General features: G+C 43.8%; 1 protein-coding gene across 5 annotated transcripts; it reads left to right on the top strand.

The window, feature by feature from the left end:
* Positions 1-204: 204 nt before the first annotated feature.
* On the top strand, positions 205-12,483 carry fip1l1b (FIP1 like 1b (S. cerevisiae)). 5 transcript variants are annotated; one of them, XM_056279527.1, is made up of 16 exons: positions 205-479; positions 1,184-1,238; positions 2,609-2,681; positions 2,823-2,935; positions 4,120-4,184; positions 4,426-4,536; positions 4,808-4,920; positions 5,538-5,656; positions 7,216-7,315; positions 7,656-7,812; positions 7,993-8,074; positions 8,604-8,662; positions 8,874-9,063; positions 11,179-11,325; positions 11,774-11,914; positions 12,015-12,483. In XM_056279527.1, the coding sequence occupies exons 1-16, from the start codon at positions 398-400 to the stop codon at positions 12,160-12,162; spliced, it is 1,755 nt and encodes a 584-aa protein (XP_056135502.1). In that variant the 5' UTR covers positions 205-397; the 3' UTR covers positions 12,163-12,483. The 5 variants fall into 5 exon arrangements, with proteins under 5 accessions (XP_056135502.1, XP_056135501.1, XP_056135498.1 ...); XM_056279526.1 differs by having other exon boundaries at positions 4,808-4,938; positions 8,607-8,662; positions 11,777-11,914; XM_056279523.1 differs by having other exon boundaries at positions 4,808-4,938; positions 8,607-8,662.
* The last annotated feature ends 306 nt before the right edge of the window (positions 12,484-12,789 follow it).

Raw genomic sequence — 12,789 nt, 5'->3', positions numbered from 1 at the left:
TGAACATTAACTAGAGTTTCAATGGCCATGTGTACTATTCGCAGAGGATGTGGGAATGTTTGTCCATGAAATGAACTTAAGCACTGGGCCGTGGCGGCGTCTCCTTCGGCTCGTTGAGGCGACCACGCTGGAGGCGCGGCGCTGTTCATTTTAAACGAATCTAAACTTTGCCCTTTCACCGCGGCTCCGCCAACCACTTCCGGGTTCACGCAGGCTTGCAGTGGTCGAAGATGGGCTCGTGAAGACTTTTTGTTTGTTTGTTGTTGCCTAATTTATGCTTTCCCTCTTTCTGTAAAGGGCATATTGTACATGCTCGTCGTCAGGAGCCTTTGTTGAAGCTATTGTGTCTTAACTGTGTAGACCTCCTGAAGCTACTGACCGTGTTTAGGGGCTAAACATGTCCGCACCAGAAGACCCGGATAAAACAACCACCACGGATGCGAGTGGTGGGGATGAAGAAGAGGAATGGCTGTACGGAGGTAAAATCAGCCAATTAACTCATGCGAGCATCGGTTATAACGAACGAATAAAATAGACTGGGAATTGTTTAATATTGGAGAAAATGGATGATTTATCCATGACAGCGGGTGCTAGAAGTAGCTACTAGCCTGAGTGGTGCTGTTAGTCTTTTGGCCTTGTCCTGATTATGTGAACGTAGTTACTCTTAAGTGATACTCACCGTTTTTTTTAATACTCTAAACTGCAGTGCATATTTGAATGATTGAGGGATTTTGTGTCCTTTTGTCCCACCTTGAGAAATTGTCCTCCCGTAGCTCAAATGTGTTGTAACCCCGCGCATGCGCAGTGGTTTAGGTAGGTAGGATGAAAATCCAAAAGAGCTGAGGAAGCCTCTTGGATGAGAGGCGAAACGTCTTCACGGATATATACCAAGTCCACTTGCACTTGATTCGACTCCTTTGGATAACCATGACCTGGATGAATGAGAACATTCACAGACATAGGATGAAAATGTTAAACCTGTCACCTTTTTCTGCCTCCATCAATTTGTAACGCCGAGTAGTTATGCTGGATTGGAATTGAGTAAATTATGCTGCATGGGGCAACTCTATTTCATCTTGTCTGCATTGTTTATCCATGTCCAGCTCTGCCACTGACAATGTGCTTCATATGGTTGGAGAAAAAGTGCTGTTTAAGTGATGTTGGTTTTTTCTTCTTCTGTCAGATGAAACTGAGAGCAAGGATGACGATGAAGAAGCCAAACTGAATGCTGCGATCAGGTATTTTACATCCATTCTGTTTCCTTTCTTCTTCTAGCTGTAAGCACTAGGGATGTAATGGTACACGTATTCGTACAGAAAATTTCGGTATGGGTCTTTTGGTTCCGCACATGTGTACTGAACGAATGCAGCATTGTTTTAACCACTGCGCGTGCGGAAATTTTGTGTGCACAGATTTTAATTTGAAACTCAGTATCCCCCCCTAGCAACTTTTGCAAAGGGCCAGATGTTGTGCATTCAGCCACCCACTAAACATGCGCTTACACAAGCGCGCGCCACAGAGAGATTGACTGATCAACCCTGGCTGGGTCACCTGAGCGAGGGTGTATGATGTTCAAAGACCCGAAACACCCGAGGACCTCAGGAAACATCACTGATGATGTGTCCCAGTGCATCCTAGGATGTGTCTTCAAGTCTTTGAGCCGGTAATGTAGCACAGCGCAGCCTCCTAGTTATGGCAAACGCAGATAAACCAGAGCTTAGTGCCAGCAGATCTGCCATTTCTGCAAAAAACATAGACAAGTAAATTAAAAAAAACAAATAAACATGAAAAAACAATGGATCTCAGTACAAGCTGAGACTATTGCACAGTCCTAATATATCCATCCATTATCCAAATTGCTTATCCCAATTGGGGTCGCAGGGATGCTGGAGCCTATCCCAGCAGTCAGTGGGCGGCAGGCGGGGAGACACCCTGGACAGCCGCAAGGCCATCATGGCCACATTAAATAAGTATCAAGCAAAATTGTTGAAAATGTTTCAAAGACTTGTCGCAGTACAGTTAATTTTCTAAATGCTGCACCCTCATGGATATGTATTTTATATATTTTTTTATTTGAGAGAATATGTTGCGCAGTTCTAATGTGGAGCTGAAAGCTGCTAACGTGAATACAAATGCAGTTAATATTCTAAATTCTGCACCTTAATGTGTGTTTATATTTTTAATTTATTTGAGAATATTTTTGATTTACATCTAAGTAAATTATACATTTGTATTAGTAGGTTGCAACCGGTTGCAGCAGTATTGACAGACTTTTTTTTTATTTAAGAAAGAGCCATACGTTGTTCAGTAAACCACTGTTTGATTAAAAAAAAAAGAAGCAATTTTATGTTTTTATTTTTCCCCGCTGTATCGAAAACATACCGAATCATGACTTCAAAACAGAGGTACCTACCGAACTGTGATTTTTGTGTACCATTACACCCCTAGTAAGCACATGCCTCATATAGAGTAGCTAGGTGGGTGGCAAAAATATCTTTTGCCTTGCTGTAGTCATTTGGTAATGTTTTACCACAATTTGCAGATTATAGTATGTGTGTTTTGTCTATAATTTGAAAGAGCATCACAGTGAATTTTTAATTTTCCTCAGTGGGCACTCTGAAGCCCTACTTTCAACAGCAGAGGGAGGCACTGCCCAAGCTACAGGGAATGGAATGTCTGAGGTAGGTAGATAACCTAATTGTGTTTTCCCTAGTCAACTTGTCTTCCACACTTCCCCTTCACACCTTGGTCCTTTCAATGTATACTTCTTCAAACCAAGCACACAGACTGTCTGTGGTTGTCATAAGTCTCTTGTCTTTCAGCCATCTGGCGAGGCCGCAGGTGAAGATGAAGACAGTGACAGCGACAGTGATGATGACGATGATGATGTCCGTGTCACTATTGGGGACATAAAAACCGGGGCACCACAATACACGTATGTTTCAGTCAAAGTTGGGGGATCTTAGGGGCGTCCGGGTAGCATAGCATATTCCGTTGCCTATCAACATGAGGATCGCTGGTTTAAATCCCTGTGTTACCTCGGGCTTGGTTGGGTGTCCCTACAGACAAAATTGGCCGTGTCTGCGAATGGGAAACCGGATGTGGGTATGTGTCTTGGTCACTGCACTAGTGCCTCCTCTGGTTGGTCAAGGCACCTGTTCGGGGGGGTGGGGGGACTAGGGGGGAATAGCGTGATCCTCCCATGCGCTACTTCCCCCTGGCGAAACTCCTCGCTGGCAGGTGAAAAGAAGCAGCTGGCGACTCCACATATATTGGAGGAGGCAGGTGGTACTCTGCAGCCCTCCCCGGATTGGCAGAGGGGGTGAAGCAGCAACCGGGATGGCTTGGAAAAGTGGGGTAATTGGCCAAGTACAATTGGGGAGGAAAAAGGGAGGGGGTTAGGGGATCTGCACATTAATGGACTTTTCACTGAATATTTTAGATGTCAAAGGGGCTAAAAAAAAAGCTGAAGTGTGCTTTGTAATGAATTTTATGCATGACTTTTTTTAATGTCAATTTACAACAACCTGTGTCTACAAGATGAAGAGAGGTTTTATTTCAAAACTGATTATGAAAAAAAAATTTCCTACAGTTTTTACATAACCACAATGACATCAAAATATCTGAGCACGAAGTAATTTAAGGGAAAAAGATGTGAACACGAGAATTATGAGAGGTCTAGAATTTTAATAAAACCCAACAGTTGCGTTTTTTTGGTAGAATAGATTATATTTTTTTAAGTTTGCAGCTAACATTTCATTTTGAATGTAATCTTCTCTGCTATTGTAATTGTATCATAAAAGTGTGACAGTGGCCCATGCCTAAAGTGTAGATTAGTGTTTAAGTACTGATGTGCTGGGGTGCCTTTGACACGTTGCTAAACTACCTCGCACTGTTGTTTCAGCATTGGCCCTATGGCTACCAAACCCTGTTTGGTAGCCATACTGGTGTAGTCTACTTCATTTGTTAAGACTGACTGATGTGGGAACACAACACCCAACATTTCTGGGTTGGTTATTTGTGGGCACCAGTATGTGGTACATAGAATTGTTTTAAGCAGTGCCTTGTTTTGCCATCGATAGCGTTTTGAAGACTTTTTTTTTTCTTCTTCTTCCCCAGACCCTATGGAGCTCCACCTGTTAACCTAAACATAAAGACAACAGGCTCCAGGTCCTATGGACAAGGTATTGATCTCCTTTTTTTTTTTATCTTGGGTGTTGTCTAGTTTTTCTGCCCCCCAAAAAGGCCCAACTGATTTCTCTTATCTCCTACCTGTCTGGAATTCAAAATGTTTAATCTATCATGCATTTCCTGTTGTTAAAATTTTGCATGTTGCCGAAAAACCAAAACATACATACATAATATCCAATAGCATATCAGATGGCATTAAGTCAGATAGGTGATCGCACTGTGTTGTCTTTCCAGTGACTGCTAAATTGAAGGGAGTAGATATGGATGCTCCTGGGAACATCAATGGCGTTCCGGTACTAGAGGTGGACATGGAGTCCTTCGAGGAGAAACCTTGGAGGAAGCCAGGTTTGTTTGACGTGTGTTTGCGATGAACGTCTTTTTCATGTGATATTATTGAAAAGCCACAGGAAGTTGGATGTGTTCATGCACCTTTGGTTGGTGTGCCTTTATGTGTTTAGTTGAGTCAAGCTAAATTTTATTCGTATAGTCCTATATTACATTCACATTCAGAATGTGATACTCAGAATGTGAATCCAACTGTATACACAAGACCTTCAGAACATTTGGGTAAAGAAATGGTGGAAGGTTTTTCTCACCGTGTAACTTTTGTGCGTAGGAGCGGACTTGTCTGACTATTTTAACTATGGCTTCAACGAGGACACATGGAAGGCCTACTGTGAGAAGCAGAAGAGGCTGCGCATGGGCCTGGAGGTCACCACTCTTGGCTCGGTAACAAGCAAGATCACTGTAAGAGACCGTTAAAACCACATACAGCTCTCCCTCCATCTGCATCCTTTCATTGTCTCAGCCACACGTACCTTTGTTTAAATTCATCCACCCCATTCTGTCTGTTCAGCCCTTCGCTGCTCGTATCAGTTGGTCAGAGACGCGCTGGTCTGGCTTATACTTGTGTTTCTAAGGGAGATATGAGCTGTATGGATGCATCTGTAGTTGCCCTATTTTTTTTTTAACGCTCTCCATCTGTTTACTCCTTTTATACGAGGCAACCACAAACATTGTCCAAACTGACATTGGATATGATTGAGGAATTTCTACAAATATAAAACAACCTGCTAGAATTCAAAGCAAACTAATTCACTTTTTTTCTACCTTTTTCGCCGATTTGATTTGATCTCTTAGTTGGAGGGGAAAAAATGGTCGCATCACTTATCATTTTTGTCTCCTCAAACCCAACTAAAGGTCTGAGTCCCTCAGTTCTTGGTGCTGTCAGTTTTTCCAAGCTTAATCCACAGAATCGGTGTTGGCATCCAAACTTGATATTCGCATCCCCTCGTAAGATGTTCCACCCTGTGTCGTCAGTTAAGAGATTTCTGGCCCCTCTTCAGGTCCAGCAAGGCAGGACGGGCAACGAGAAGGACATGTCCAGTCTGGCTGTCCACACTTCCAAGCCGGACTTCACTTCTCCAGCCAACATTTACAAACCCATTGTCAACCAGGTCATCAGGTAACCTTTCTAGAATTAACATGCAAGAGAATGTAGTTTCTGTGCATTACACAAGCTTATATTTATCACTGTAAGACGGAGACAGTAAAGGAAAGTAACGCTGATTTTCTGTACACCATTGGTGCTTTATTAACAGATTAGTGTGACAACTTGGGAGAAAGTAAGATGTATGAAAGGAGTTGTTGGAAAAAGTGCTAGCACTACACTTACCTCGGTGTTTTGCTGTTGTTTGCAGCTACAAGAGCATTTTTGTGCTTATTTTTGAAACAGGGTGTGTTAACTGCTGAAACAAAGAAAAGAAGGAACTTGTATGAAAAAGATAGCCCTAAGCCATATTTTGGAGCAAACAATAGTTTTTGTCAAATGACTCAAGCTCGGTCCTGTGACTATACTTTTTATCGAAAACAAAACAACTTGTTCTTGGTAATTCCCATCAACAAAAGCAGAAACTTACAGTTCTTTGAATTCATGTCTTGAATTAATATTTTGAGTCATGCTTTATTTAAAAAAATAAACTAATTAGATAATTTAAAATTAACTAATTAATCACACATTTTGATGTGATTAATTGCTTTTTTCTTATGACTGAAGCTTGTAATAATGGATATTTAAATGTGAAGTCACGGTATTAATGTAGAATCGACACAATGGAAGTATATTTACATTCAGATACTATTGTTTAATAGCATCTTTTTAACTCTGAACACATTCTCCTGTGAACTACAGATTTCCAACAAAACCATCAAGGCCATCCAAATTGCCTGTCAGCTTGAAAGGCGTATTTCTTGTATGCACGAACAGAAATAATAACAAAACCCAGTCCTATATGTTAAAAGTGCCAGTTGAATTTCAAAACCATCAAGGCTGTCAGCTTGGAAGGCAATAATTTATTGTATGCATTAGTATAAATTATAATTAACAACAAAAAAATGTGTTCATGCTCAAGTGCCAGTTGAGTTTTAAGTGTCGTGAATTCACGATGTTCATTAATAATGGCACAGCATAGTAGAATATCTAATACTCTACTGTTCAAAACTGACCAGGCAGCATAGCGGTCTATTCCGTTGCCTACCAACACGGGGATCGCCTGTTTGAATCCTCGTGTTACCTCCGGCTTGGTCGGGTGTCCCTACAGACACAATTGGCCGTGTCTGTGGGTGGGAAGCCGGATGTGGGTATGTGTCCTGGTCACTGCACTAGCGCCTCCTGTGGTTGGTCGGGGCGCCTGTTTGGGCGGGGGGGGACTGGGGGGGAATAGCGTGATCCTCCCACGCGCTGTGTCCCCCTGGGGAAACTCCTCACTGTCAGGTGAAAAGAAACGGCTGGCGACTCCACATGTATTGGAAGAGGCATGTGGTAGTCTGCAGCCCTCCCTGGATTGGCAGAGGGGGTGGAGTGGAGCAGCGACTGGGACGACTCGGAAGAGTGGGGTAATTGGCCGGGTGAAATTGGGGGGGGGGGGGTGGATTTTCTCTGATGTAGAACGAGACTACAGTTTTTGTTTGGGATACCACATTTATCATTGGTTTGATTTATGCCCCCCCCCTCTCAACTCCCAGGAAGGCGAGTGGTACCATCGACGTGATTGGAGGACAAACGGCGACCATCAGTAGGGTTGAAGGACGACGCAGACACAATCTAGAGGGCAACAATATCCAAGTACATACATTCACCTCCACGCAAATGGCCCACACCAAGTCACATTGAATGCCGATGTTTTATGACTTGATATTCCTTAAGCTTTTGCACTGACTTCATGGGTCTTATAATGTTGAACTAAGCTTTCTGTTCAGATGGAAACAAATCGATCATCACTTTACATTTTCCCCAAGAATAATCGCTGTGTTTATGCTAAAAGCTAATTTTGAATCAGAAATTGGTAAAGGTGACACATTACCAGTAAAAAGTTTGAACAGATGAATCAATCAAGTCCCTGAACACCACTGGGTGTGTTTTAGCTGAACACTAATTTAAACTTCTCCCCTTCGTTCATATGCAGGTGATCTCCGAACACTCGACGTCGGATGCCGAACCGGCTCCGGCCAAGATGCCTCCCTTCTTCCCCCCTGGACCCATCCCGCCGAACATCCCCCCTCCACCCTTCCTCCCCCCTCCCCCAAATGTCAGCACTGCGCCCCCAGTAATCCCTTTGCCAAGTAAGTTCCCCGTGCTCGGTTTCCATGGCCGGCTCTCCACTCTCTCTGCCTGCCTATAGCACTGTTTGGTTTTTCTGTAAATTCTGTGTAGTTCCTCTCGCCTCATGTTTTTGTATTACTAATTTAGTCCATGTATTCTGTCTCTCTCTGTGTTTTTCTTTCATTCTTTCTCACTCCAAGGGTTGCCCATCACTGTTCCTCCCCCTGGTTTTCCTCCCCCACCAAGTGGGCCCCCTCCATCGCTCATCCCCACTATGGATAGGTAACACGTGTACAGTGTGTCTGGCTGGGTGTGTGTGTATGTGCGTGTGCGTGCATATATATTTGTGTGTGTGTATATATATATATATCTGTGTGTGTATATATATTTAAATGCGTGCGTGTCTGTGTGTGTGTGTGTGTGTGTGTGTGTAGGAACATAGAAAATTTTCAAAGTCAAATCCACCACATGGGATACTGGTGAATTTGAATAGACGACAAAACGGAAATGATAAAGAAGTCAATTTATTTGCGTAAAAAGGTTTTATTTTTGAGCTAAATAAATAGAAGGTACATTTTTCTCCCCATTGAAACCAGGACTTAGGATCATTTGAAAGGCAATTTCTGATTATTTTTCTGTCACAAAAGTCTCCCACCAAAAAGGAGTTGATAATGGACCTGTGCAGTGAAGGCTAAATTGAAGTCTCTCTTAGCAATAAAGGCCAATGACGCAAATATGAACACAACTCTTGACTGACACACACACAGTGTCGTATGAGCAGTGCATATGATCTCTTTGTTGTGTGTTTCAGCAGCGGTCATCCCACCGGTTATGATGGGCGTTCAGTTCCACCGTATCCCTTCCCTCAAGGTAGGGGTGACTAGAACATGATACAAAAGTCTAACCTTTTGCACACCAGCAACCGCTATGACTTGATTCATTTACATTAACAAAATGTTTTCCAAGTATGCTGGTTTGTCACTGGATTGGAACCAATAATCTCAGTTCCATCACACATTCGAATCTAGCTCCGGTAACTAACAACCAACTCTTCTTTCACCTTCCTTGTCATTTTCATCAGGCACATACCCTCCCCCCATGCCCGGTGGCGTGGCCCCGCCTTGGCCTCCCATGATGGATAACTCCAAACCCTGGGACTACTATCCGCGACGTGAGGAGAAGAGGGAGAAGGAGAGGGAGAGACCTCGGGAGAGGACCCATGAGCGGGAGAGAGAGAGGGAGCACAGCCCATCAGTGATGGGCTACACCAGGTAGGAGGGACTCACTTGGTCACCTGGATACAAAATTGGCCTCCGATCAGAGTGGACTAATCAGCTGTGTGCCTACAACTATGCCGACAGCAAAGAACATACGTTTGCCAACATTGTCTTCTGTTTTTCTGCCCACACTCCTCTAAATCTCCTTAACACTATCCCCACCATTGACAATATTTGCCGTCTTTTTTTTTTCCTTCCCAGTTGAATTTTTGGCCAATTACCCCACTCTTCTGAGCCGTCCCGATCTCTGCTCCACACCCTCTGCTGATCCAGCAAGGGCTGCAGACTACCACATGCCTCCTCCGATACATGTGGAGTGGCCAGCCCCTTCTTTTCACCTGACAGTGAGGAGTTTCGCCAGGGGAACGTAGCATGTGGGCGGATCACACTATTCCCCCCAGTTCCCCCTCCCACCCCGAACAGGCGCTCCGCCCGACCAGAGGAGGTGCTAGTGTAGCGACCAGGACACATACCCATGTCCGGCTTCTCACCCACAGACATGGCCAATTGTGTCTGTAGGAACGCCCAAGCAAGCCGGAGGTAACACGGGGATTCGAACCGACGATCCCAGTGTTGGTAGGCAGCGGAATAGACCGCTATGCTACCCGGACACGCGCACTTCCATCATTTATGACAGAAGGCTTCCCTGCCATTGACAAGATAGTCCAGTAATCTGTTGTCACTGTTGTGACACCAGATATGGTGAAATGGTACAGCACTTCCAGAAGTGAAGAGAAGGAAGGATACAACTGTCAACGGTCTTTAACCACTGACCGTGTTACGTGTGAGGGTAGGGGTTTTCTGGAATTGGGCGGGCTTTCGGTGTCGCCATGCCTCGTGATTTCTTATCTTGGGCATCCCAGTTTGAGCAGAAGCTGCTGTCTGTCTTGCCCCCGGCCCCTTCTCGTTTTGACGGTCAGGACGGCGGTGGCGGGTAGGGAACCTTTTGAGGGTTGTGGTGCCCTCTAACATTTTGGGGAACTTTACACTACTGCTCAAACAGAATATTATTATTATCATATGGAAGTAAGAAAAAAATGTAAATATGATAGTCATTTTCAAGCAGAAAATTAATGTCTTTGACAAAAAGGCAATTTTCTCAGCTGTTTGTCTGAAATGTCATTTTTTGATGAAAATGACTACCATTCAGGTGTTGATTAACACTAGAACGGCCGGGATTTCACTCCTACCTAGAACGACCATGGGCAGTCATTTTGACTGCCATGGTTGTTAATCTCTATATTCTGTCAAGATAAATACCCAATTGAGATATTAATGCATTACATATGTTAGTATGTATGTTAAGAAACTGACTCCAAAATTAACATTTTAGCAACTTTAATACCATTTTTCAAACTATTTAAAATAGCTGCTGTCCAACGCTGTAAATACTGCAACGCCTCGGTGGTAGTCATGATGCGTCTGAAACTGTGTCTGTAACCAGACATGTTGGCAATAACCAAAAATCAAGTTTAGACTATTACTCTGCACTGGAGAACGCCAGTTTTTTTTTTTTCTAGGACAGAGCAATGAACTTCACAAATGAAATGATGCGACCAAACCACGTCATAAATAGTGACATGACGCGCACGATCACGTGCAAATTACGAGCGGTCATGATGACTGCTCATGGTCGTTTTAGGTAGATCTTATAACTTTTTTTTTTGTGCAGTTGATCTAAAACTCGTTTTAAATGCAGATATATGCAATTTTAGGAGAATTCAGGGAGCGGCAGGTCTGTATGTTTGTTTTTTGTCCCCCCCCCCCACCCCCCACCCACACAAAGTTATTAAACTTTGAAAATCCAAAACGGTCATAATGACCGTCTTGGTCGTTCTCATGTTAAAAAAAGAAGACTTAAGCTAGATAATTTTATTATTTTATTTTTTTTAGTGCATAAAACAGAAGCTCTGTTCTTTCTTTTGCTATAGTCACTGGTTACATATTCATAGAACGAAATGTTCTGGGCATCTTGAAAGATTAGTTGACTATGATCAAAACTTCTGGCAGTGGCTGGCAACTTCAAAATAATGCTGTGGCGGGGAAAGTGTTAAAGTGACTTTGTGTGTCACCCAGCATCACAAGCTCTGGTCCCTCTTCTCTCCGTAGTGATGAGGAGCGGTATCGTTACCGTGAGTACCAGGAGCGCAGCTATGTAGAGCGGCATCGTGACAGATCGAGCCGAGAGAAGGAGGACAGACACAGAGAGAGGCGGCACCGGGAAAAAGAGGAGGGGCGCCACAAGTCCTCACGCAGGTAATAATAATAATACATTTTATTTGTATAGCGCTTTTCAAGGTACACAAAAGTGTTTTACATAGGTACACACACACTTGATGTCTTGCTCCTCATTTTTTTTGTGAAGTGTCTCTGTAGCAATACGCAAGTGCTTATGTGTATGTCTTTTTCTCTGTTTACACTCTTCTGGCTTCCTTCCCCTCTTGCACTGTCCTCCCTTTCTTCTTTCCTTTTTCCCTTCATTCCGTTCCTATTGGCACTCCTTCCATTCTGATCCTCCACCTCTTTATACTTTCTCTCCCTTTTTGTCCCGCTCCTCTTTTCTCATCTATCAATTCACCTTCCTTTCCCTCCCTCTCTTCTACCCATTCATGTAACCCCCCCCCCGCCAATCCTTTTCTTGAAATAACTCACTCCTTCTTTCTTGCCCCTGCCTTCTCCACCCCCCACCACTCTCCCCCAATAGCAGCAGTAGCAGGAGGAGACATGACAGCGAGGATGGCGACAGCCACCGGAGGCACAAACACAAGAAGAGCAAGAGGAGCAAGGAGGGCAAGGAAGCCAGTGAGGAGATCAGTGTAGACCAAGAAAACCAGGAGACCATGGAGTAATCATCCTTCTCATAACCACCCCCACTACCCTGCTACAAACCCATCACCTAATCTATCTCAGTTACTCACCCCATATCCTTCTGTGTCCCCTCTCAGGATGAAAAGTAAGGAAAGAGGGGAGCTTAGATTGGGGGAATCCAGGAAGTCAAAAAAAGATAGCCTTACTCTCCCCCACTCCGTTCATGTCCTTCCAAAAGGAGAGCAGATGTCTAAGAGAAGGTGCAGCTTGGAGGCTGTGGAGTGATGGCAGTTTTTTTTTCTATACCTCCATATTCCTCACTTCCCTCTCTCTACTCTTCCATCCTCGCCTTTGATGAAAGAGGGCATCGGTCTCTTCGTCATTCGCCCCCTTCCTCTCACCTCATCCACCTCTTCTCTCTCAAGACCACTGCTGTGATGTTAGATCATGGTCAGGGATCCTCTTTTTCCTTTTCACGTTTTAGTCAGAATGATCACCAGGTATTGGTGTTTTGTGTAATTTGTTGTCCCTTTATTCTTGTCCTGTACTAAGACATTTGCAGAAAGATGTGTTAAATTGGATTAAAAAAAAAAGAGAGACCTTTTGATAAGATTTGGCCTGTTGTCTTTGTTTTGTGGAAATTTTAGTATATATGATCACTTGCTGTCAGTCAACACACTGTTCGCTTCCCGCCATGACATTTTCAAGCAGTATCAGCAAAAAGAAAGGTGTACACAAACCTGGCATGACAGGCAGTGCCTCCCCATTTGTTTTCCATGGAAGGTCTCGATGGCGCCATGAAGCCACTGACAGCAGGCTGCCATTTGTTGAAAACATCTAGGGCCAAGCACCAAGCGATGCATCCTGGGACAAGAAATTACGGGAAACGTTTGTACAACCTCATCAACCAAT

Source organism: Lampris incognitus, chromosome 5, assembly GCF_029633865.1.
Source record: "Lampris incognitus isolate fLamInc1 chromosome 5, fLamInc1.hap2, whole genome shotgun sequence".
NCBI lineage: Eukaryota > Metazoa > Chordata > Actinopteri > Lampriformes > Lampridae > Lampris > Lampris incognitus.
Note: the sequence above shows the minus strand (reverse complement) of the source record. Positions and strands in the feature narration are given on the sequence as shown.